At 45.6% G+C, this 23,825-nt stretch overlaps 1 protein-coding gene across 5 annotated transcripts; it reads left to right on the forward strand.

The window, feature by feature from the left end:
* The first annotated feature begins 208 nt into the window (after positions 1-208).
* LOC109778096 (protein CHROMATIN REMODELING 4) lies at positions 209-15,380 on the forward strand. 5 transcript variants are annotated; one of them, XM_020336644.4, is made up of 11 exons: positions 209-766; positions 1,849-2,086; positions 3,562-3,663; positions 3,758-4,438; positions 5,244-5,294; positions 5,410-8,109; positions 8,567-8,724; positions 9,060-9,174; positions 12,033-12,100; positions 12,202-12,808; positions 13,072-15,380. In XM_020336644.4, the coding sequence occupies exons 2-11, from the start codon at positions 1,868-1,870 to the stop codon at positions 15,118-15,120; spliced, it is 6,750 nt and encodes a 2,249-aa protein (XP_020192233.1). In that variant the 5' UTR covers positions 209-766; positions 1,849-1,867; the 3' UTR covers positions 15,121-15,380. The 5 variants fall into 5 exon arrangements, with proteins under 5 accessions (XP_020192233.1, XP_020192236.1, XP_020192234.1 ...); XM_020336647.4 differs by having other exon boundaries at positions 8,570-8,724; XM_020336645.4 differs by having other exon boundaries at positions 293-741.
* Positions 15,381-23,825: the final 8,445 nt, after the last annotated feature.

A 23,825-nucleotide genomic window follows, 5' to 3' on the forward strand; every position in this document is an offset into this window, starting at 1 on the left:
CGCTGTATGTTGTGATGGCACCCGAAAAAAGCAGTGCTGCAGCGAGTGAAAAGATGAGGATGAATGGTCACTGAATGAAAGCTGAAGGCTGGAAAAGGCAGAACGTAAGAACAAGAAAAGGCAGAACGTAGGAAGAAGAAAGGAGTATCTTCTTTCCCAAAGCTCACAGTGTCAACCTATAAAACCTCAAAAAACCTTGGCACTAACTAGAGGAGCAGCTTCCCACCCAAACAACGGCCAACGGAATCATCCCATCAATTCCATCCACCCGCCGCCCGCGCCCGCGCCTGGAGCGGCGGGCCGCGGCCACCCACCCGCCCGCCGTCTCACGCCACCGCGGAAGCCGGCACTCACCTCGCGCCCGCCCCCACGTGTCCCTCCCTGCCGCCCGAGGGCCCCGCCTGTCACCCACCTCCGCCCCTGGTGGGCAGGCGAAAGCGACGCGTGAAGGGAGCGCTGCGCACGGCCCCCTACCACCCCCCGATGGGTGCCCCTCCCCATCGATAGCCGCGCCGCTGTCTGCTGCCCCCGCCCTGCGTCCCCGTTCCCCATTCGCACCCCTCCCCACTGCCCGCATCTATTCCACCGCCGCCGCCGCCGCCCCGCTCCGCTCGGTTCCGGCTCTCCCTCCGCGCTGCTGTGCTCTGTGGGGCGCCGGGCCGCGTGATCCGCCGCTGCCTCCGTCGATTCGGCTCCAGTTTCGGGGCGCTGCGGCGACCCCCCGAGGTGAAGCCGCTCCCGGTACTGCGGTTCAGCGCCTAATTGGGTGGGTCTACGGGATTTTTTGTCAAGAATTTTGCTGTGTAGTGGTTTGACTGTCGGACGGGGTGCGGGGTTAGGGCGGAGATTCGGATTTGTGTTTGGGTGCCGGTTTGGGCGTTTTGGGGTGCGAGGTTTGTTAGCAGCTGGTGAGCTTGTGTAAGAAACGGTAATGCTTCTGTTTGTCACATATGATTCATAGCTGGTTCTAGCTGCCTGTGCGCTGTTTCTACACCACTGTCCGGCAGAGAGTAGCAGCAGGGAAAATCCGGATACGCGTTGGCAATGGGCATACGAGGCGAACCATCTGGAGTGTAAACTATAGTATTTGCTAGTCGTGGCCGAATTTTAGCACTATGTCACATCGTGTGTTTGACTGCTTATGCTAGACTCGTTAAGTGGATTTAAAAGCAATATATCACAGGGAATTTGTGGTAGATTTTCAAGCGATGTACCACAGAGATCGGTAACACAATCCAGTTGTATATTAATGACTGAAGCAAAGAAGTAGTGTGAGGTTCCTAGTGGGATTTGGCTATGTATTTCATGCCTAGGTTATACGTGAAGTTATTTTGAGTATCAGTTCATTATTAGCAACTAGTCCTGACAAGCGACAACAATGCTATGTTCTGGTTATCCTTGTTTTCTGCCGTTTGCTTTCTTAAAGGGGTCATGCTTGGAAAATGTTCTGCTTTGTTTCTTTGTTGCATATCATTAATTTCGCTTTGTCATGTTCTATACATGAATTCCTTCTTTTTGGGATACATTGGCACAAAGCAAAAGGAACATTCAGCGAACAATAATTCAAATGCTGTCATTTATCTGTTAATATGGGACTGATCATCAGCTAATGCTTTGTATTTGTATGAGAACACTATACAAGTAATCTCTGAGTAAATCCATGCACCTCAAGTCCTCGGTTGTTCTAGTACTTGTCTCTTGAGCTACTTTTAATCTCGCTTTAGATTAGTATTGTAATGCATACAATACTACATGACTACACAGGGAGCTTAGTATATTCAATTAGTGGTTGTCTACTTTTATATTTTGAGTTACTAATAAAGAAATGCATTCTTCTGTTGCTAGCAGCATGTGACGTCCTCCAACGATGAAGGAGAGGAGCTCTTTATGTGATAGTGCAGCAGATGGAAATTGGGTTTCAAAATTCAAAAGAAAGCGAAGCAAGTTAACAGCTAGCTCGTCAAATGAGCATGAGGCTACATCACCAACATCGGACTCTATAATGAACAATGGTTCCATAAAAAAGAGGTCCAAGCATGACACTAGCATTTCTACATCAGCCAAGAAGATAAGAGGACACGATGGGGTGAATTCCTTCTCTTTTTATCAGTTTATTACTTGTCAGTTATCTTGTGGATATTGTCTGTGATTTACTCTCCATCCATCCATATTTGTAAGACCTATTTTGACCAGGTTCGTAGATTAAAAAAGCTCTATGATTGAGGAAGTCGCCAACACGAATGCTTATCAGTAGTTTAACATGGTCTCTCTTACCTCCTCTTTTCACATGAGAGGTAAGAGTATATAATAGATCTGAGCCGTTGATTTCATTAGGTAGTGGGTCTGAGTAACTCTTACCTTCTTACCTCCCATGGGAAAAGAGGATGTAAGAGGGACCATGTTAAAATTTGCCAATGCCTATACCATTCTAATAGTTCTCTGGAAATGCGAGACAATACTTTGTGTGCTTAGGCCTCCTTTGGTTCATAGGGTAGGAAAATCGTAGGAATAGGAAAGTTATAGGAAATGAGATGACATGTATCTCAAATCCTATGAGTAGGAATAGGAAAGGAGATGCCCTTTGATTCACATCATAGGATTTTTTCCATTGAGTCTAGGCTAATGTTTATTTTCCTATGAAATGTGGAGGATAGGAAGAATTCCTCCATAGGAATAGGATTCCATTCCTACAAACCAAAGGGCTCTAAAGGATTTTTTTCCTATAGAAATCCTATCCTATGAAATTCCTACAAGATTCCTCTAAACCAAAGGAGGCCTAAGTATGCATGCATTAACTATGGATGCATGCCTTCCAACTTTTGTGAATATCACAAAACAAATAAGCATATAAAAATTGATCAATGGAAGTACTTCATTTGTTGCTCTTCCATGAATAAATGCTAAACGATGATTTAATCACATTTTCTGTTTAACCATGGGCGTAACACCTTTCCTCATCGGCCACATATTGTATAGCTTTGATGAAACGACTAGATGGTAACAGTTCTGGAAATCTCTCATCACACAAATACTTCAAGTGATGCTTTTCAGTAGGAGCTTACATGTTCTATTAACATGTGAACTCTCTGATGCTCGCAACAGTTCGTCATATCTGTCAGTGTGTGCTCATTGGTTAGGGGAAACCTATGAACTGTTTTGGTGTCGTCGCGTTCAGGATGCAAACTAAAATTGAGTGACAGATCTTATTAAGGGCCCGTTCGGACTCCCTCCGCTCTGCGGCTCCGTGCCTGAGCGGAGTGGCGATCCAGTTATAAATCGGGGAGCTGGTAAAAGGGCGCTCCGCCCGCTCCGCTCCGCGGAGAGCCGCCGAACAGGCGCTAAATCATCATGAGACATTCTAAGCAACTATATCTGCCAAAAGTAAAATCAATACTACGTTTTAACTGAGCATTTACATCTTCTCCAGTTATTCACTTGTCAATTACAAATTATTACCACTTTAAGGCTTCATGTACTGTTATTTTTCTTTGCAATACTTTTGTATGTCACCTCTATTGCTGTTCAACTTATCTTATACACACATTCTCTTTGTTTCTTCAGTATTTCTATGAGTGTGTAGAATGTGACCTTGGTGGCAATTTGTTGTGTTGCGATAGCTGTCCACGGACATACCACTTGGAATGTCTTAACCCCCCCCTTAAGGTTTGAAGCGTTTCTACTGTTTGATTGCACATCTCTCTTTTTTTGGTGTACTTTTCTGTCTTAATCTCTTTGCACCGTTACATTTCAAATATAGCGTGCACCGCCTGGGAACTGGCAATGCCCAAGATGTCGTACGAAACAAGTTAGCTTGAAGTTGTTAGGAAATGCGGATGCTGACACTTCCAAACGTGAAAGAACAAGGAGAATGCGTACAAGCACCATAGCAGATAGCCCATCTCCCCATAACAAAGTCTCTCTGAATACCCGGAGTCCCATACAAGAGAAAAGTGAATCAAACGAACAAGTAAAACTATCATGCCCTGGTGCATTGAAGGAAGGTGATCTCAGTGTGAAGGACAATGAAGTTCAGAAAAAGAAGCCATTGATAGTACATTTGAAGAGGCGCTCGACCAAAGAATTATCTGCAATTACGAAGCCCTTGAAGTCAGGATTCATTGGCCAGTCTTCAGAAGAGAAACGGGAGAAACATGGAGGTGCTTTGAAAATGAAGAAACATCTGCGCTCCATGGACTTGTCTCCAAAGAAATATAAAACCAAGAGGCAGCATAGTCACAAAGACTCTAAGCGATCTGAAACAAAAAGGCTCAGATATTTGGCAACTGATGTTGGCAGTGATTCGTCAATGGGGGCATCTACATCTCCTGAGCACTGCGAATCACCACCAAAAAGGAGATCTCTGGATGGCAGAACACCTACATCTAGTGCCAAGAAAGGGAAAAAGAAAGTGAAATTTGTTGATAAACAACATTCAGAGGTATTCAAACACGCTATGTTTTATTCTATTCCCTCCGTTCGGAATTACTTGTCACAAAAATGGATAAAAGTGGATGTATCTACAACTAAAATACATCTAGATACATTCATTTCTTGGACGAGTAATTCCGAACGGAGGGAGTAATATTCAAAACCATAGACATTTTCTATACAGTTTACCTTACCAGAAATGGCGCTGAGCCATTTTCTGGTTGATGTACCTACTTGAACTTATTTAGTATGTTAGATGTTCAGTTAAGAATATTTTTTCATTTACTTTCTACCTCTGCCATGTCATTTTTCTACCTTTTCATTCTCTGCACTTCTGCAGCTTCCTTTGCTTTTGTTAGCACTCTTTCTGTTATAATCTTCATAAGCTCATTTTGTTTCTATTACAACCATACTTTATGAACACACTAAATAGTATTTCAGCAAACTTGCCACAGTTATTCTTGTTTGAACGGATTAATAATTTTTCAATAATACATCTTACCATGGTTTCTGATTTAACCTGGGAGATACATGGTAGCTTTGGTAAAATCTTATGGTTCATCTTGTCAGTTTTGATATTAGTGGTATTTGTAATCCCCTAACACTAAACTGGCTTGATTATTATTTTCTACTTCTATTTTTGGGTCTAATTTTGTCTATGCATTTTCGGATCATTTGTCTTTGGTTGCTACCATGACCAGCCTTCACTGCTTTTCTAATGTTTGTCTAGTTTGATGATTCATTCTTATCTTAAATATTTTTCCTTGAACATATCTATTCAGAATGCCGTTAATATATCTGGTAAAATGGTGCAGGTGCTACCTGTGGCGGGGGATATGATAATAACTCCTCAGGAGGATCTGCAGGTTCGGTCTGGAAAATACCTACACCATCAATTACCTGTGTTGCATCTTCATCCATTCATTTTTTTTTGCCTTTTTTCTACGTTCTCTGATTTATTGCAAACATTGATTTGCTTAGGTTGACCGCATCCTAGGCTGTCGGCTTCAGACAAGCCAAATCATTTCGCAGCCCCATGCTTTATCAGAGCAGATTGAATTAACTAATTTGCAGCTGGAAGGTGGGGTTCCTTCTAGTTCTTCCAGTGTGCCAACACAGCCGTTAAGAAACGATACTGACACCACTCCAGAGGATGTATGCGCTGATGAATCAGCACATGATCCCTGTGAAGATCATTTGGATGGTGGTGAAATGCAAAAGGAGAATAATGGAAAATACCATGAAAAGGAGTCAGTGAACCCAGAGGAAGCCACAAAGACACTGTCAGATTGTTGCACCGACCAAATCATCACAGTAAAGGATGCTGGAGTAGTAGGAGAGAACATACCTTCAGTAAATGGTGACTTTGAGGCAGTATCTGATGTTCCAGTTGAAGGAACATCGGAAAAGGGTGATATCAAACTTTCAGTTTCCGAAGTTGATGCAACTGTGCAGACCAAACAAGAGTTGACACCTGAAAGTAAAGTCCATGGAAACATAAACGAAATTGCAGGAAATGGCCATGATGATACTGCATATGAATTTTTGGTCAAATGGGCTGGAAAATCAAACATCCATAATAGCTGGATTTCTGAATCTGAACTAAGAACATTAGCAAAACGGAAACTAGAAAATTACAAAGCAAAGTATGGAATGGGTTTGATAAACATTTGCAAGGACCAATGGTGCCAACCACAACGCGTTATTTCTCTGCGTGTTTCCTTAGATGAAGTAGAAGAGGCTTTAATCAAATGGTGTGGCCTTCCTTATGATGAATGCACCTGGGAAAGATTAGATGAACCTATCATGCTGAAGTATGTCCATTTGGTTACTCAGTTCAAAAACTTTGAATGCCAAGCTTTGGACAGGGATGTGAGAGGTAACCGTGCAAATGCAAGAAACCGCCAAGAGCTGACTGTGTTGATTGAGCAGCCAAAAGAACTTAAGGGGGGCATGCTCTTCCCACATCAACTGGAAGCATTGAACTGGCTGCGTAAATGTTGGTGCAAGTCAAAAAATGTTATCCTTGCTGATGAGATGGGTCTTGGGAAGACGGTGTCAGCTTGTGCTTTTCTGTCGTCCTTGTGCTGTGAATTCAAGATTAACTTGCCTTGTCTTGTCTTGGTTCCTCTTTCTACTATGCCTAACTGGATGGCTGAATTTGCATCTTGGGCGCCTCATTTAAATGTTGTGGAGTATCATGGTTCTGCACGGGCAAGATCTACAATTCGTCAATATGAGTGGCATGAAGGCGATGCAACCCAGATAGGTAAAAGCAAAAAGTCTCACAAGTTCAATGTCTTGCTTACCACTTATGAGATGGTGCTTGTTGATGCTACATATCTTCGTTCTGTGCCATGGGAAGTTCTTATAGTTGATGAAGGGCATCGTCTAAAGAACTCTAGCAGTAAACTCTTCAATTTGCTCAATACATTTTCATTTCAGCACAGGGTTTTGTTGACTGGAACCCCATTACAGAACAACATTGGTGAAATGTATAATTTGTTGAACTTCCTACAGCCTGCTTCTTTCCCTTCTCTAGCATCATTTGAGGAGAAGTTTAATGAACTTGCAACAGCAGAGAAAGTGGAGGAGCTGAAGAAACTGGTAGCACCACATATGCTTCGAAGGCTGAAAAAAGATGCAATGAAAAATATCCCCCCGAAGACAGAGCGAATGGTGCCTGTCGAACTGACATCAATCCAGGCTGAATACTACCGTGCTATGCTTACAAAGAACTACCAAGTACTGCGTAATACCGGAAAAGGTGGTGCTCATCAGTCATTGCTCAATATAGTAATGCAGCTTCGGAAAGTTTGCAACCATCCATATCTTATTCCTGGAACTGAACCCGAATCAGGTTCACCAGAGTTTTTGCATGAAATGAGAATAAAGGCCTCAGCAAAGTTAGCTTTGTTGCATTCTATGCTCAAAGTGTTACACAGTGATGGGCATCGTGTTCTTATTTTTTCTCAGATGACTAAACTTCTTGACATCCTCGAAGATTATCTGACTCTGGAATTTGGTCATAAAGCATTTGAAAGAGTAGATGGTTCGGTGTCTGTGGCTGAGCGCCAGGCAGCTATTACTCGTTTCAATCAGGACAAGACCCGTTTTGTATTTTTGTTATCTACACGGTCATGTGGTCTTGGGATCAATTTGGCAACTGCAGACACTGTTATCATATATGATTCTGATTTCAATCCGCATGCTGATATACAGGCGATGAATAGGGCACACAGGATTGGGCAGTCAAACAGACTTTTAGTGTACAGGCTTGTAGTGCGTGCTAGTGTTGAGGAGCGTATCTTGCAACTTGCCAAGAAGAAATTGATGCTTGATCAACTTTTTGTTAACAAATCAGAATCACAGAAGGAAGTGGAAGATATCATTCGCTGGGGAACTGAGGAGCTCTTCAGGAATAACGATGAGGTGAATGGTAAAGATAATGATGAAGCTTCTGGTGCTAAACATGATGTATCTGATATTGAGGTTAAGCATAGGAGGAAAACTGGTGGCCTAGGTGATGTTTATGAGGATAAATGTATTGGCAGTTCTACCAAGCTTATTTGGGATGAAAATGCTATTATGAGGCTTCTTGATAGATCTAGCCTTCCAACAACTGTAGCTGAAAGCACCGATGGGGATTTGGACAATGATGATATGCTTGGCACTGTAAAGGTAATTTAATAGTGTGTGTTTTTCTTCAAATAATGAATATTAAATGTTTATGCAGTGATTCATTGGTAGGTTATGGAAATGAGTGTGTCGTCTTGTACATGTCTCACCAAGCTATAGTACTACTTAATAGGGATAGAACACTTGGTTTGGAAATTCCTAACCAGAGTCATCTGACTAGAATTTATTGTCATTATCTGCTTATAGATGGATTCATGCGCCAATTTTGAGTTCAGTCTTTTTGTTCTTGGACTACATTACTGTTACTTTTCTTGTTTCTTTTGGATGGTGGTTACTAATGTTATTGCGATGTACTCCCTCTGTCTCAAAATGTAAAACGTTTTTTGACAGTGTGAAAAAACGTCTTACATTTTGAGACGGTAATAGATTTTACCTTGTGCAATTGAGAACTTATCTCCGGGATCTCAATTAATAGTTTCTTTTACTTTCATTCGTGAAGCAGTCAATCGATTGGAATGATGATATAAATGATGATCCCGGTGCTGCTGAGGACATTCCAAATATTGACAACGATGGTTGTGAACAGGCATCCGAAACAAAACATGATGCAGCTAATCCTGTGGAAGAAAATGAATGGGATAAACTTTTACGTCTCAGGTGCTTTACAATACCATGTATAAGTACTTGTTATTTTACCAGGCTATCTATTGCCTTGATGATATTTTTCTTCATATTTTCTTGTTTTACTTAATAACTTTAACAAATCAGAAACAGAAAGACACACTAAATGGAGAATAAATACTCAAATTCTAGAATGTATCCAATTGGAGAAGTTAGGAAGCGGTACGTAGCACCTTAAGAAACCTTAGGTCAGACAGGGCTAGATAGTCATGGTGTACTAATTGCAAGAATCACTTGTTTTCTTAGTGCTCTCTCTCTCTGTCTCTGTGTGGGCATGATGGTCGGTTACTAAATGCATATTTGTGTTTCAGATGGGAGCAATATCAAATCGAAGAGGAGGCATCCCTTGGTCGAGGCAAGCGCTTAAGGAAAGCTGTTTCTTACAGGGAAACCTTTGCAGCAATTGCCAATGAAGCATTAAGTGAGGTACTTTTGTCCCTGCGCGAACATTTCTGTCTTGCTGGATGTTCTGTTTTGGTAGTAAGTAACGAGATCTGTCCTCCTAGCAAGTAGGCAAGGAGTATATCTTCATTTTGACCACCTTGATCCATTGATTGTGGCATATAACGTTATGGCAACACTGAGTTTTTTGCAAAAGTCAGGGGATGGCAGTGAAGACAGTTTTCCCTGAAAGCAACGTTTGACTAGCATGTGTTAAGCATACAGCTACCGCTTCCTTCTGAGCCAGGATCAAACTTAGATTTTGACTATGGCTGAGCCAAACTGTGGTAGAACGAGCCTACTACCAAACATTGGTTGTGTCTCCCCTAACCACTCTTAAATATTTTGCGTGACATTGCGATGCTATTGCTGCAAAATTTGAACTTGGAAGTGAAAACTGAACCACAGGCCCCATGCGATTCAATTTTGCCCATGTCGTCATGATTTTTTATTTGAACCTTAACATTACTTGGAGCATGCTTCCTCAGTCGGCTGTACCCCTACGGACTACATGGAATCAGTCAAGGCCGTCCTTAGCACGATCCCGATTCACCAGCTCCGGCGCCCCCAAGAAGACCATCAAGGCGCCCGAGAAGATCCAGCGAGGCTTCCTGTGGGCCGGCCGCGCGGAGGCAAATGGCGGGCACTGCCATGTTAACTGGCAATGAGTCGCTAGTCCGCTCTCGCTCAGCGGCTCGGCGTGCGCGATCTTGCCCGGACCAGCCTCGCGCTCCGCACACGATGGCTATGGTTCAGCCGCACAGACAACACTAGAGCGTGGGCTGGCCTCGACTTGCAGTTCACCGTCGAGGAGCGTGCATTTTTCTTTGCGTCCACCACCATGCAAATTGGGAATAGCATGGAGGCCCTCTTTTGGGAAGACCGATGGATCGACGGGCGATCCGTTCGCGAGACCGCGCCGCTCCTATATGCATGCATTCCCAAGCGCCGCCACAAACTCAGGACCGTCGCCGATGGGCGCGGGACATACACGACACGGTTGGCATCCATGAGATCGGGCAATACTTGTAGCTCTGGCACACAATCAGCCGCACGACGCTCTCTGCCGAGCCGGACCGCCACTCCTAGAAGTGGAGTCCTCGTGGCGTCTACTCCGCCAAATCGGTCTACATCGCCACTTTCGGTGGCTCCACGGGCTGCGCTGCATGGAAGCTCACCTGAAAGAACTGGGCGCCTCCGCGCGTCCGATTCTTCCATTGGCTCGTCCGCCTCGACCGGTGTTGGACGGCAGACCGCCTCGCCCGCCGCGGCCTGCAGCACCCCGCGCGATGCCTCCTCTGCGACCAGGCCTCGAGACCATGCACCACCTCATCCTCGCCTGGCCCTTCGCCCGACAGCTCTCCTGCTCTCGGCTCCACTGGCTCCGGCTCTCCTGCGTCTCGCCCGACTGGTGGCAAACGGCGCAGCAGTTCACTCCAAAACCTATGCGCAAGGGCATCGCCTCCGCGACCCTCCTCGTCCCATGGATGATTTGGATACACCGTAACGATTGCGTCTTCAACCGGGGACGGCCCTCGGCGAATGACCTGCTTACGAAGATCAAGGATGAGGCCGCCCTCTTGGCCAGAGCAGGCGCTCTAGGGCTTCGCGCCATCGTACCACAAACATGGGATGTTCATTGATGTGCTCATGAGCATTGTAACTGCCTCCTACGAGGAATGTAATCCAAACTCTCTTTTCTTTCCAAAGCAATGAAAGGCAAGCTCTGTTGCGTTTTCTCGAAAAAAAACTACATGGAATCCCTAAACACAACCCCCCCTGCCCCCTCTCTTGTGTGTTGAAAATATACTTAGACTGGGTACTCCGAGGATGCTTGGGAACATTTTCGACCCAAAACATCTCCAACAGAAGCCCATCCTAAACTCATTACGAAATTGCAAATCCTGGAAATGTGGTTGCACCCTAAGAGCTTCTCCAACGGTAGCCCCCATTTTCTGAGGCTTCAAAATTTGACATCACTCCCATTTGTGAGCACCCATTTTCTTTCGCCTTTACATTGACGTACAGGACCCACATGTCAGTTGGCCGGTTTTTCTTCTTTTCCTTCATCTTCACTTCCCATGGGTCAGCGCCCTGATGTGGCAGGGCGCGGGATGTAGGGGTGGGGTGGAGATGGCCGGAGGGGAGGAGCGACACAGAGGCGGAGGCGGGCTGACGAGAATGAGGGCGGAGATGGCGAGCTCGGCGGCATAACACCTCGGGAATGGTTCGATCCAGTTTGTTTGTGTGTGTTGGGGGGGGGGGGGGGGTGAGGAATCGGCAGCTGGAGGGGAGGCGGTGGAGCTTGATGGCGTGGGAGGAGGAAGGCGTGTGCGTGGGCGGGAGATGAAACTTCCTCCTGCTCTCTGTTGATGGGAATTGGGGCTGGGCTGGTGGCCAATAAATGGGGTCCTCCCCTTTTGGGGGACCCAGCTGGACCTTGTTTTTAGCCCCCAATCCCCCAAAAAATTGTTTATGGACTCTGCTGGAGATGCTCTAAGCACCGGCACTCCTTCGCTAGCACCCCAAATTGCTGGCTCCATGACCACGTCCCCACTCAGCCTTTCCCTGCAAGCCACTCCCTTGCAACTGCGCCTCTCCAAAACTTAAGTTTTGAAATGCAGGGAATATCTGGTGTGAACAAGTATGATCTAATTATAAAAAAACAAGTATGATCTAATTCCGTCGAATATTACCTCAATTTTGTGGCTCCTAGCTATACGCCTACGACAGATGCGGGAGTAGCTAATAGTTGGCTGCACTGTGATTTTCATTCGCTATTTGCCATGCACTCTTAGATTTTATATGCAGCTAGACAATGCTTTGCTGATACTGCTATGCAGGATTCTGACGATGGGGATGAACCCAAGCGAGAATACACTGCAGCTGGACTGGCTTTGAAGGAAAAATAGTATGCCCTCCCCTTCTCTCCCACCCCCTCTGGGGATCCATGTAATTGCTTTTGCATGCACAGTTTTTCTTCAGGCATTGATTTACTTCTGGTTGCAACAGTGGAAAGCTCCGAGCTAGACAGAAGGAAAGGATTGCTCAGCGGCACACAATCAAGAGCTATGCTGATGATAAACTTGAAGATTTCATAAAACTATATGACTCTAGTGTTAATGAATATGGTGTAAACCCTTTGAGAGTTGTAGAAGATCCTGACTCTGTGCAGCCATCTGGGGCTAAACGTTTCAGTGATTCAACTGCAGAAATGAGGCATTCCTCGAAGAAAGCAAAGAGATATCCTGAAATCTCTCGAGAGCTTCATGCCAAACTTGCTGCGAGTGCTACTTCGTCGAAGCACCACTCAAAGGCAACTGATGTCTTAAATCAAGGGACTCCACATCACCTCTTACCTGTCCTTGGCCTTTGTGCTCCGAATGCTGATCAGGTAAACTCGTACAAGAATTCAAATTGTGGGCCAAACATGAAAGAGCAAAAACCAGCTAGTGGTGAAGTATTCAACAAGCCACTGTCACCTTCTGCTGCCGAGTATTCTAGTGAATTCAAAAATCAGGGCCAATTGGATCCCAGCAAGACTATGTTTCCTGGTTCATCCGAAGCTTTGCGAAGGCTGAGTAACATCATTCCAGATAGCTATTTCCCCTTCAATCCTGTATGTGCTCTTCTCAAATTTGCACTGCTCCTTTTTACATTCCGCAGGATTATTTTATTTAGTCGCGTTATTATCACTGTCCATGTTGTTCTCCTGTCAGAAGACAAAAGTTAATGTTTCCACATTATTTATGTTAGGACGGCATGTTGCTTGCACCCTAAGATTTCTTTTTGTACCTATAGTCAACAACAACAATAGTTATTCTTGATCAGAGCATGCTGTTTTCTGTTAAGTATAAGGAATAACATGGTTCTTCTGTGCAGATTCCTCCTATATCTGGGAAGGGGCTTTGTGACCCTGTTGAAAATCCTTTACCTTCTATTGCTTCATTTCAAGGGAAGATGGGTCTTCCGAACTTTGGTCTGGAAGACAATATTCCACTCAGTCATATGAAGTCAGTACCAGATCTATTTCCCAACTTCCCACTGGGCACTAATAAGGAGTATGCTCGTAATTCTATCCCAGAATTGCCAAACAGTTCATTTTTACCGAACTTCATGGCAGATATTGCTGGAAGTTCAAAAAAGGCGAGGTCAAAATTCATGGCAGATATGTCTGCCCTTCTTCCTGGGCTAGGTATTAGCCCAGTTCAACCAATCCATTCAGCCATGCCTGAAAATCACAAGAAGGTATTGGACAATATAATGATGCGTGCTCAGTATGCCACAAATAAATTCATGAAAAAGAGGTCAAAACCTGATTATTGGTCGGAAGATGAACTTGATGCTTTGTGGATTGGAGTTCGTAGGCATGGAAGGGGTAACTGGGATGCCATGCTTAGAGATCCAAAGTTGAAATTTTTGAACCACCGCACTAGTGAACAGCTAGCATTGAGATGGATTTTGGAGGAGCAGAAAATTATGGAGGAACCAATGCCTACAGCCACCAGAAGTTCCAACTCCACATTTCCTGGTTTATCTGATGCCATGATGTCTCGGGCACTAAGTGGAAGCAACTTCTCTAAACTTAAGATGGAGCCTCCTAAGTTGCAGTCCCACCTAACTGATATTCAATTAGGTTGCAGTGATATACCATCTAGATTTCCTCATATTGAGCCTTCGAGTTACATGAGTGAGGGTGGCCCATCACTGGCACCATGGAAGGATTTCAAGAATAAAACAGGTTATGGTGGGGATTTTCCTGGAAGCACATCTGACAAGTGGGAGAAAGCTGATGTTGGACTGGTCCCACCATATATGCCAAATCCTTTTATGATGGAAAGTATTGGTTCACTACCCATAAACATACCAAACAGTAGTTCGATCCAGCAGAATGAATTTGCATCAAGTTCTCATGAGAACATTCTTCTTCATAGTGTCACAGATGGGCAGGCCGACTTGTTTCACGAGATGCAGCGGCGTGTGAGGTTAGGTAAACAGCCCATTGAAATGAATCTGTATCACACAAAGCACTCAAGTCCTCTACTTGAAAACGCTGGCATATTTGGAAGTTCCAGATCAAACAAGCTACCGCATTGGCTGCAGGAGGCCGTGCGCGCTCCATCTAAGCCAATTGAATGTGAACTACCAGCAACTGTTTTAGCAATTGCAGAGTCTGTGTGCCTACTTCTTGGAGAACAAAAACCAGCAATACCTCCATTCCCATTCCAAGGACCTCGCCTTTCTCGCCCAAAGGACCCGAGAAATACTCCAAAGAAGAGAAGAGTACATAAGGTTCAGCAAGCAGAGCATCCCAAAATTGGATCTGGGCAAGGTGATCAAATATCTGCTCCAGCACCAAAATTAATGGAAGCTCCACCTACTTCTGCAATTGATCAGACTAATGATGCCCCTTCACTAAACTTGAACTCTCCATCATCTTCTTCCGCTGGCAGTCAGAGGCAAGACGTGATACCTCCTGCTTTTGAAGAAACACGCAATACAATGGAAGTTTCAGAAGCTGTTGCTGCTGCTTGCACGGCCAGGTCAGAGGCTCCTGAAACTGGTTGTCAGAGAGATGAATTCTTTGGGTTAGATGGCATTACCAGTGGGTCTTGTAGATCACCAACGGGGAATGCTCCTGACGCTGGTGCTCCAAGGAGGGGATTGTCGGGACCTGCAGAGTTCTCTTTGCTGACAGTAGTTGATGCAACTGGATTAAGTACCACACGGGCAGTAGGACCTGTATCAAGTGATGATCAGGAGCCAGAACAAGAAAATCTATTAGACAGTGACAAGCACATTGGCGACACGGAGAAGCTGTTGGAGAAACCTACACCACCTGACGAGAGTAGGGATTCAGGTGCATCACAGTCAGTTTCAGCTCAGATAGTTGATGAATATAAAGTCGACATGGTCGCAGATGAGCGTTAGACTTCAGAGCTCAAGATTTCGTTTTCGTCCGTTTAGCGCTGGGATTTTCCCTTTCCCAATGTTTCCAGTGTGAGGGTGCGCTGTGTTTGTATGCTTAGTTCAGATGGAGTAAAAACTCCAGGGACTAGTAGTTTAGCACTAGTCTGTCCGGAGCAACTCACGAGATCCTCTCTATATACGTGAAATGTATATTTGCTAACCTGGTGTAGACTGCGGACAAGTATATTCATTTATTTATGCGTGTATGGTTAAGATAGTCCTACCACCCAGGTTACAATGACATCCTTTTCATTTTCTTTTTAGAAGTACTGAGTCACGGTTGGTAGCCCCCTTGATCAACGGGCTGACCCAGCAGTCAGCTTACTCTCTGGTAGTTTTATCATGTGTTAGTTGCTTCTGAGTTCCCGTCATACATTATGTTTAGTGGCTAGTATGATTGTTCTGTTTAGATTGCTGATGCTGATGCGACTTTACCTTGGTTAGCATCACCATTCTGTTTGGTTTGTGATGACCGGTCCCCATTCCCCACAAATGTTTATTTATGCGAGTATGAGATCATCTGTAAACGTGTGCATTTACGCGGGCTTGCTGATAGGATTTGAGCTTACGCCTTAATGGCTTTCTCGTTTGCATACGGTTGCTTTCGTTGAGTTTTAGCCAAAAATCTCCCTTCAACTGGCAACTAGTCCATCGTGTGCTCAAGGCTCTACAACTCAGAATTTATGATTTTTTTCTTCACTACTACAGCGCACTCGCACATAGCATGTGGACATCTACAACTCAGAATTATGATTTTTTTCTTCACACTCGCACATAGCATGTGGACATAAAATAGATACTGCTGAGAGCATCTCCAGCCGTTGTGCCCTCCAGGAGGCATTTTTTCAGCCTCCTGGGGTTGCCCCGGCGAAACTTATGCATTGGGGGTGAAAAGTTTTCCAGCTGCCCCCCCCACCCAGCCGACACATGTGGAGAGAGAAAGAGAGAGAGAAGAGATTCCTTTTTGCACGCACATGGGTGGGCCTAACAGAAAAAGTGAGGAGAGATAGAGAGAGGAGATAGGCTGACAGGTGGGGTTTGGGCATGCAAAAAGTAGCGCCGGCGGCCCCAAGTGCCCCCCCGGGGGCTGGGTTTGGCATGGGGTCACTAGGGTTGTTTTTGCCCAAATCCAGCGCTAAACGACGTCTTGGGGGCATGGCTGGGCGTTTTTTGTATCGCCGGTGCTAAAAAAAGTGCTTGGGAGGGCGTCCTGTGGGCGCGGCTGGAGATGCTCTGAGGACCATGGCTCCTCCACGCCGGCACGAGGAGTGCCATGTTAGCGTCCGTGTTGAGATGCGGACGCCGTTGTGCTGTGACAGAACTGAAGACCATGGCTATAGGACGCCCACGCAAAGCTGTCATCATTGCCGCGTGCGAGGACAAAGCCATGTTTTTTTAACCAAACCCGTAGAACAATCGTTCTACGGTATTTATTAGCAAAACAGTTATATTTACAAGATGAAACAACAAATTACACTATCCAATTCCAGTTTTGGGGAACTCCATGAATGAACTAAGTTAAAGCTTGATCAATCCAATCAGTGAGCTGATCTTTGAATTTATTTTTGATCCAGATCTGAGCAAACATCTCCATTCTGTTACTGAGGCTGAGCGTGCTTGGAAAAGCTTCCCATTTCTTTGCATCCAGATGTGCCAACATCCCATGGTAATGATCTCGAAGGCAATGGGCCTTGGCAAGGTTTCCTTAAGCAAATTTCTTTGCCCCTGTTTCTATTGAGAACAATTGAATCCCAACATTGTAAAGCAAAGTCACAGTCCCAAAACAGATGTAGAGCTGTTTCTTCCACATAATTCCGGCAGAGTTCACAGTTATATGATGGCAGGTGAAAGGTCTTGCGATGCAGAAGGTTTCTGGTGTTTACTCTGTCATGTAACATGAGCCAAAGAAAGATTTTGTATCTGGGCATGGAAGCATTTTTCCAAAGCCGTTTGAAGATAGGATCTGCTGGCGGCCCATTCATCAGGCACTTGTACATCTTGAGTGAGGAGAATTTAAAGTCTCCCCAAGGATATTTCCATCTGTCTCGATTACTTGAAAGTGGAATGTCTTGGGTGATGTTCTGCAGTTCTTGTAGTTGCTGGAAAGCTTGAGTCGATAGTGGCATATGAAAAACCTGGAGAGTGTCTGGATTTTGAATGAACTCCTGAATGGTCATAGTATCCTGGAGGACAAAGGAGAAGAGTTCTGGGTATTTGTTTTTGAGGATTCCATGTCACCAGTCGTCTTGCCAGATCAAAATAGAGTTGCCTTTGACCCACTATGCCTTTGGTTAAAAGTTTGAAATCAGGTATCATTCTAGCCACATTTTCCACCAGAAAGAACCTACTATTCTGTTAGAAATAAAACCATCAGAGTAGTAAGACTCCCAAATGAGCTTAACCCAAGAGAGATTGTCCTCATGGAAGAATTTATGAATGTGTTTCATCAGCATGCATTTGTTGTGGGTAGCCAAATTTAGAACTCCAAGTCCTCCTTGATCTTTTGGGAGACAAACTTTGTCCCAAGCAATGAGAGCAGGTCCTCTGTCTTCTCCACCATATTTTCTCCAAAAGCACAGTCTCAAGTATTTGTTGATCTGTTCCAAAATCCCAGCTGGCAACATTAGGGTGCTCATGAAAAAAGTGGGCAGGCTGGTGAACACTGATTTTAGCAGTGTAAGCTTGTCCCCATATGACAGAAATGTGGAGCATCCAGTCAACCTTCTATCAAGTCTTTGAATCAAAGGAGCAAAATCTACAGTTTGGGTTTGATCAAACTGAGAGGTAGACCAAGGTAGGTGAAAGGAAGGCTGCCAACAGAACACCCCAAAATGTTGGCCAGTGAATTCATCATTGTTGGGGAACATAGTATTTCAAAAATTTCCTACGATCACGCAAGATCTATCTAGGAGAAGTATAGCAACGAGACGGGAGAGTGTGTCCATGTACCCTCGTAGACCGAAAGCGGAAGCGTTTAGTAACGCGGTTGATGTAGTCGAACGTCTTCGCGATCCAAGTACCGAACGTACGGCACCTCCACGATGAGCACACATTCAGCTCGGTGACGTCCCTCGAACTCTTGATCCAGTTGAGGCCGAGGGAGAGTCCCGTCAGCACGACGGCATGTTGACGGTGATGATGAAGTTACCTATGCAGGGCTTCGCCTAAGCACTATGACGATATGACCGAGGTGTGTAACTGTGGAGGGGGGCACCGCACACGGCTAAGACAAATCTTGTTTGTCTTTGGGGTGCCCCCTTGCCCATGTATATAAAGGAGGGGGGGGGGGAGAAGAGGAGGCCGACCTAGGAGGGGCGCGCCTATAGGGGGAGTCCAACTAGGATTCCCAATCCTAGTTGGAGTCCCCTTCCTTTTCCAAGAGGGGAGAGAGGGAAGGAGTAGGAGAGGGAGAAGGAAAGAGAGGGGGGCGCCGCCCCCTCCCTAGTACAATTCGGACTTGCCATGGGGGCGGCGGCCACCCCTTGAGGCCCCTTTCTCCTTTCCCGTATGGCCCATTAAGGCCCACTACTTCCCCTTGCGAACTCCCGTAACTCTCCATTACTCCGAAAAATACCCGAACTGTTGGGGATCGTAGCAGAATTTTAAAATTTCCTACGCATCACCAAGATCCATCTATGGAGTATACTAGCAACGAGGGGAAAGGAGTGCATCTACATACCCTTGTAGATCGCGAGCGGAAGCATTCAAGTGAACGGGGTTGATGGAGTCGTACTCGCCGTGATCCAAATCACCGATGACCGAGTGCCGAACGGACGGCACCTCCGCGTTCAACACACGTACGGAGCAGCGACGTCTCCTCCTTCTTGATCCAGCAAGGGGGAAGGAGAGGTTGAAGGAGATCCAGCAGCACGACGGCATGGTGGTGGAAGTAGCGGGGATCTCGGCAGGGCTTCGCCAAGCTTCTGCGAGAGGGAGAGGTGTTGCAGGGGGAGAGGGAGGCGCCAGGGGCTGTGGTCTTGCTGCCCTCCCTCCCCCCACTATATATAGGGACCCCTGGGGGGGGGTGCCGGCCCTGGGAGATCAGATCTCCAAGGGGGGGCGGCGGCCAAGGGGGAAGGGGGGGGTGGCTTCCCCCCCAAGCCAAGTGGGGCGCCCCCACCCCTAGGGTTTCCAACTCTAGGCGCAGGGGGAGGCCCAAGGGGGGGCGCCCCAGCCCACTAAGGGCTGGTTCCCTTCCCACTTCAGCCCATGGGGCCCTCCGGGATAGGTGGCCCCACCCGGTGGACCCCCGGGACCCTTCCGGTGGTCCCGGTACAATACCGATAACCCCCGAAACTATCCCGGTGACCGAAACTGGACTTCCCATATATAATTCTTCACCTCCGGACCATTCCGGAACTCCTCGTGACGTCCGGGATCTCATCCGGGACTCCGAACAACTTTCGGGTTTCCGCATACTAATATCTCTACAACCCTAGCGTCACCGAACCTTAAGTGTGTAGACCCTACGGGTTCGGGAGACATGCAGACATGACCGAGACGCCTCTCCGGTCAATAACCAACAGCGGGATCTGGATACCCATGTTGGCTCCCACATGTTCCACGATGATCTCATCGGATGAACCACAATGTCGAGGATTCAATCAATCCTGTATACAATTCCCTTTGTCAATCGGTACGTTACTTGCCCGAGATTCGATCGTCGGTATCCCAACACCTTGTTCAATCTCGTTACCGGCAAGTCACTTTACTCGTACCGTAATGCATGATCCCGTGGCTAACTCCTTAGTCACATTGAGCTCATTATGATGATGCATTACCGAGTGGGCCCAGAGATACCTCTCCGTCATACGGAGTGACAAATCCTAGTCTCGATCCGTGTCAACCCAATAGACACTTTCAGAGATACCCGTAGTGTACCTTTATAGTCACCCAGTTACGTTGTGACGTTTGGTACACCCAAAGCACTCCTACGGTATCCGGGAGTTACACGATCTCATGGTCTAAGGAAAAGATACTTGACATTGGAAAAGCTCTAGCAAACGAACTACACGATCTTTTGTGCTATGCTTAGGATTGGGTCTTGTCCATCACATCATTCTCCTAATGATGTGATCCCGTTATCAATGACATCCAATGTCCATAGTCAGGAAACCATGACTATCTGTTGATCAACGAGCTAGTCAACTAGAGGCTTACTAGGGACACGTTGTGGTCTATGTATTCACACATGTATTACGATTTTCGGATAACACAATTATAGCATGAACAATAGAAAATTATCATGAACAAAGAAATATAATAATAACCATTTATTATTGCCTCTAGGGCATATTTCCAACAGTCTCCCACTTGCACTAGAGTCAATAATCTAGTTACATTGTGATGAATCGAACACCCATAGCGTCCTGGTGTTGATCATGTTTTGCTCTAGGGAGAGGTTTAGTCAACGGATCTGCTACATTCAGGTCCGTATGTACTTTACAAATATCTATGTCTCCATTTTGAACACTTTCAAGAATGGAGTTGAAGCGACGCTTGATATGCCTGGTCTTCCTGTGAAACCTGGGCTCCTTGGCAAGGGCAATAGCTCCAGTGTTGTCACAGAAGAGAGTCATCGGGCCCGACGCATTGGGAATCACCCCTAGGTCGGTAATGAACTCCTTCATCCAGATTGCTTCTTGCGCTGCCTCTGAGGCTGCCATGTACTCCGCTTCACATGTAGATCCCGCCACGACGCTTTGCTTGCAACTGCATCAGCTTACTGCCCCTCCATTCAAAATATACACGTATCCGGTTTGTGACTTCGAGTCATCCAGATCTGTGTCGAAGCTAGCGTCGACGTAACCCTTTACGACGAGCTCTTCGTCACCTCCATAAACGAGAAACATATCCTTAGTCCTCTTCAGGTACTTCAGGATATTCTTGACCGCTGTCCAGTGTTCCATGCCAGGATTACTTTGATACCTTCCTACCAAACTTACGGCAATGTTTACATCAGGTCTGGTACACAACATGGCATACATAATAGACCCTATGGCCGAGGCATAGGGGATGACACTAATCTTTTCTCTATCTTCTGCCGTGGTCGGGCATTGAGCCGTGCTCAATTGCACACCTTGCAATACAGGCAAGAACCCCTTCTTGGACTGATCCATATTGAACTTCTTCAATATCTTGTCAAGGTATGTACTCTGTGAAAGACCAATGTGGCGTCTTGATCTATCTCTATAAATCTTGATGCCTAATATATAAGCAGCTTTTCCAAGGTCCTTCATTGAAAAACACTTATTCAAATAGGCCTTTATACTTTCCAAGAATTCTATATCATTTCCCATCAATAGTATGTCATCCACATATAATAAGAGAAATGCTACAGAGCTCCCACTCACTTTCTTGTAAACACAGGCTTCTCCATAAGTCTGTGTAAACCCAAACGCTTTGATCATCTCATCAAAACGAATGTTCCAACTCCGAGATGCTTGCACCAGCCCATAGATAGAGCGCTGGAGCTTGCATACTTTGTCAGCATTCTTAGGATCGACAAAACCTTCCGGCTGCATCATATACAATTCTTCCTTAAGAAAACCGTTAAGGAATGCCGTTTTGACGTCCATTTGCCATATCTCATAATCATAGAATGCGGCAATTGCTAACATGATTCAGACGGACTTCAGCTTCGCTACGGGTGAGAAAGTCTCATCGTAGTCAACCTCTTGAACTTGTCGATAACCCTTAGCGACAAGTCGAGCCTTATAGATGGTCACATTACCATCCGCATCTGTCTTCTTCTTAAAGATCCATTTATTTTCTATGGCTCGCCGATCATCGGGCAAGTCAGTCAAAGTCCATACTTCGTTTTCACATGGATCCTATCTCGGATTTCATGGCTTCTAGCCATTTGTCGGAATCCGGGCCCGCCATCGCTTCTTCATAGTTCGAAGGTTCACCGTTGTCTAACAACATGATTTCCAGGACAGGGTTGCCGTACCACTCTGGTGCGGAACGTGTCCTTGTGGACCTTCGAAGTTCAGCAGTAACTTGATCCGAAGCTTCATGATCATCATCATTAACTTCCTCCCCAGTCGGTGTAGGCACCACATGAACATCTTCCCGCGCTGCGCTACTTTCCGGTTCGGAAGGGGTGACTATCACCTCATCAAGTTCGACTTTCCTCCCACTTAATTCTTTCGAGAGAAACTCTTTCTCCAGAAAGGACCCATTCTTGGCAACAAAGATCTTGCCTTCGGATCTGAGGTAGAAGGTATACCCAATAGTTTCCTTAGGGTATCCTATGAAGACGCATTTTTCCGACTTGGGTTCGAGCTTTTCAGGTTGAAGTTTCTTGACATAAGCATCGCATCCCCAAACTTTTAGAAACGACAGCTTAGGTTTCTTCCCAAACCATAATTCATACGGTGTCGTCTCAACGGATTTCGACGCAGCCCTATTTAAAGTGAATGCGGCAGTCTCTAAAGCATAGCCCCAAAATGAGAGCGGTAGATCGGTAAGAGACATCATAGGTCGCACCATATCCAATAGAGTGCGATTACGACATTCGGACACACCGTTTCGCTGAGGTGTTCCAGGCGGCGTGAGTTGTGAAACGATTCCACATTTCTTTAAGTGCGTACCAAATTCGTGACTTAAATATTCTCCACCACGATCTGATCGTAAGAACTTTATTTTCCCGTCACGTTGATTCTCAACCTCACTCTGAAATTCCTTGAACTTTTCGAAGGTTTCAGACTTGTGTTTCATCAGGTAGACATACCCATATCTACTTAAGTCATCAGTGAGAGTGAGAACATAACGATATCCTTCGCGAGCCTCAACACTCATTGGACCGCACACATCGGTATGTATGATTTCCAATAAGTTGGTTGCTTGCTCCATTGTTCTGGAGAACGGAGTCTTGGTCATTTTACCCATGAGGCATGGTTCGCACGTGTCAAATGATTCGTAATCAAGAGACTCCAAAAGTCCATCTGCATGGAGCTTTTTCATGCGTTTGACACCAATGTGACCAAGGCGGCAGTGCCACAAGTATGTGGGACTATCATTATCAACTTTACATCTTTTGGTATTCACACTATGAATATGTGTAACATCACGTTCGAGATTCATCAAGAATAAACCATTGACCAGCGGGGCATGACCATAAAACATATCTCTCATATAAATAGAACAACCATTATTCTCGGATTTAAATGAGTAGCCATCTCGAATTAAACGAGATCCAGATACAATGTTCATGCTCAAAGCTGGCACTAAATAACAATTATTGAGGTTTAAAACTAATCCCGTAGGTAAATGCAGAGGTAGCGTGCCGACGGCGATCACATCGACCTTGGAACCATTCCCGACGCGCATCGTCACCTCGTCCTTTGCCAGTCTCCGCTTATTCCGCAGTTCCTATTTTGAGTTACAAATATGAGCAACCACACCGGTATCAAATACCCAGGAGCTACTACGAGTACTGGTAAGGTACACATCAATTACATGTATATCACATATACCTTTGGTGTTGCCGGCCTTCTTGTCCGCTAAGTATTTGGAACAGTTCCGCTTCCAGTGACCACTTCCCTTGCAATAAAAGCACTCAGTCTCAGGCTTGGGTCCATTCTTCGACTTCTTCCCGGCAACTGGCTTACCGGGCGCGGCAACTCCCTTTCCGTCCTTCTTGAAGTTCTTCTTACCCTTGC

Source organism: Aegilops tauschii, chromosome 2 (assembly GCF_002575655.3).
Source record: "Aegilops tauschii subsp. strangulata cultivar AL8/78 chromosome 2, Aet v6.0, whole genome shotgun sequence".
Lineage (NCBI taxonomy): Eukaryota > Viridiplantae > Streptophyta > Magnoliopsida > Poales > Poaceae > Aegilops > Aegilops tauschii.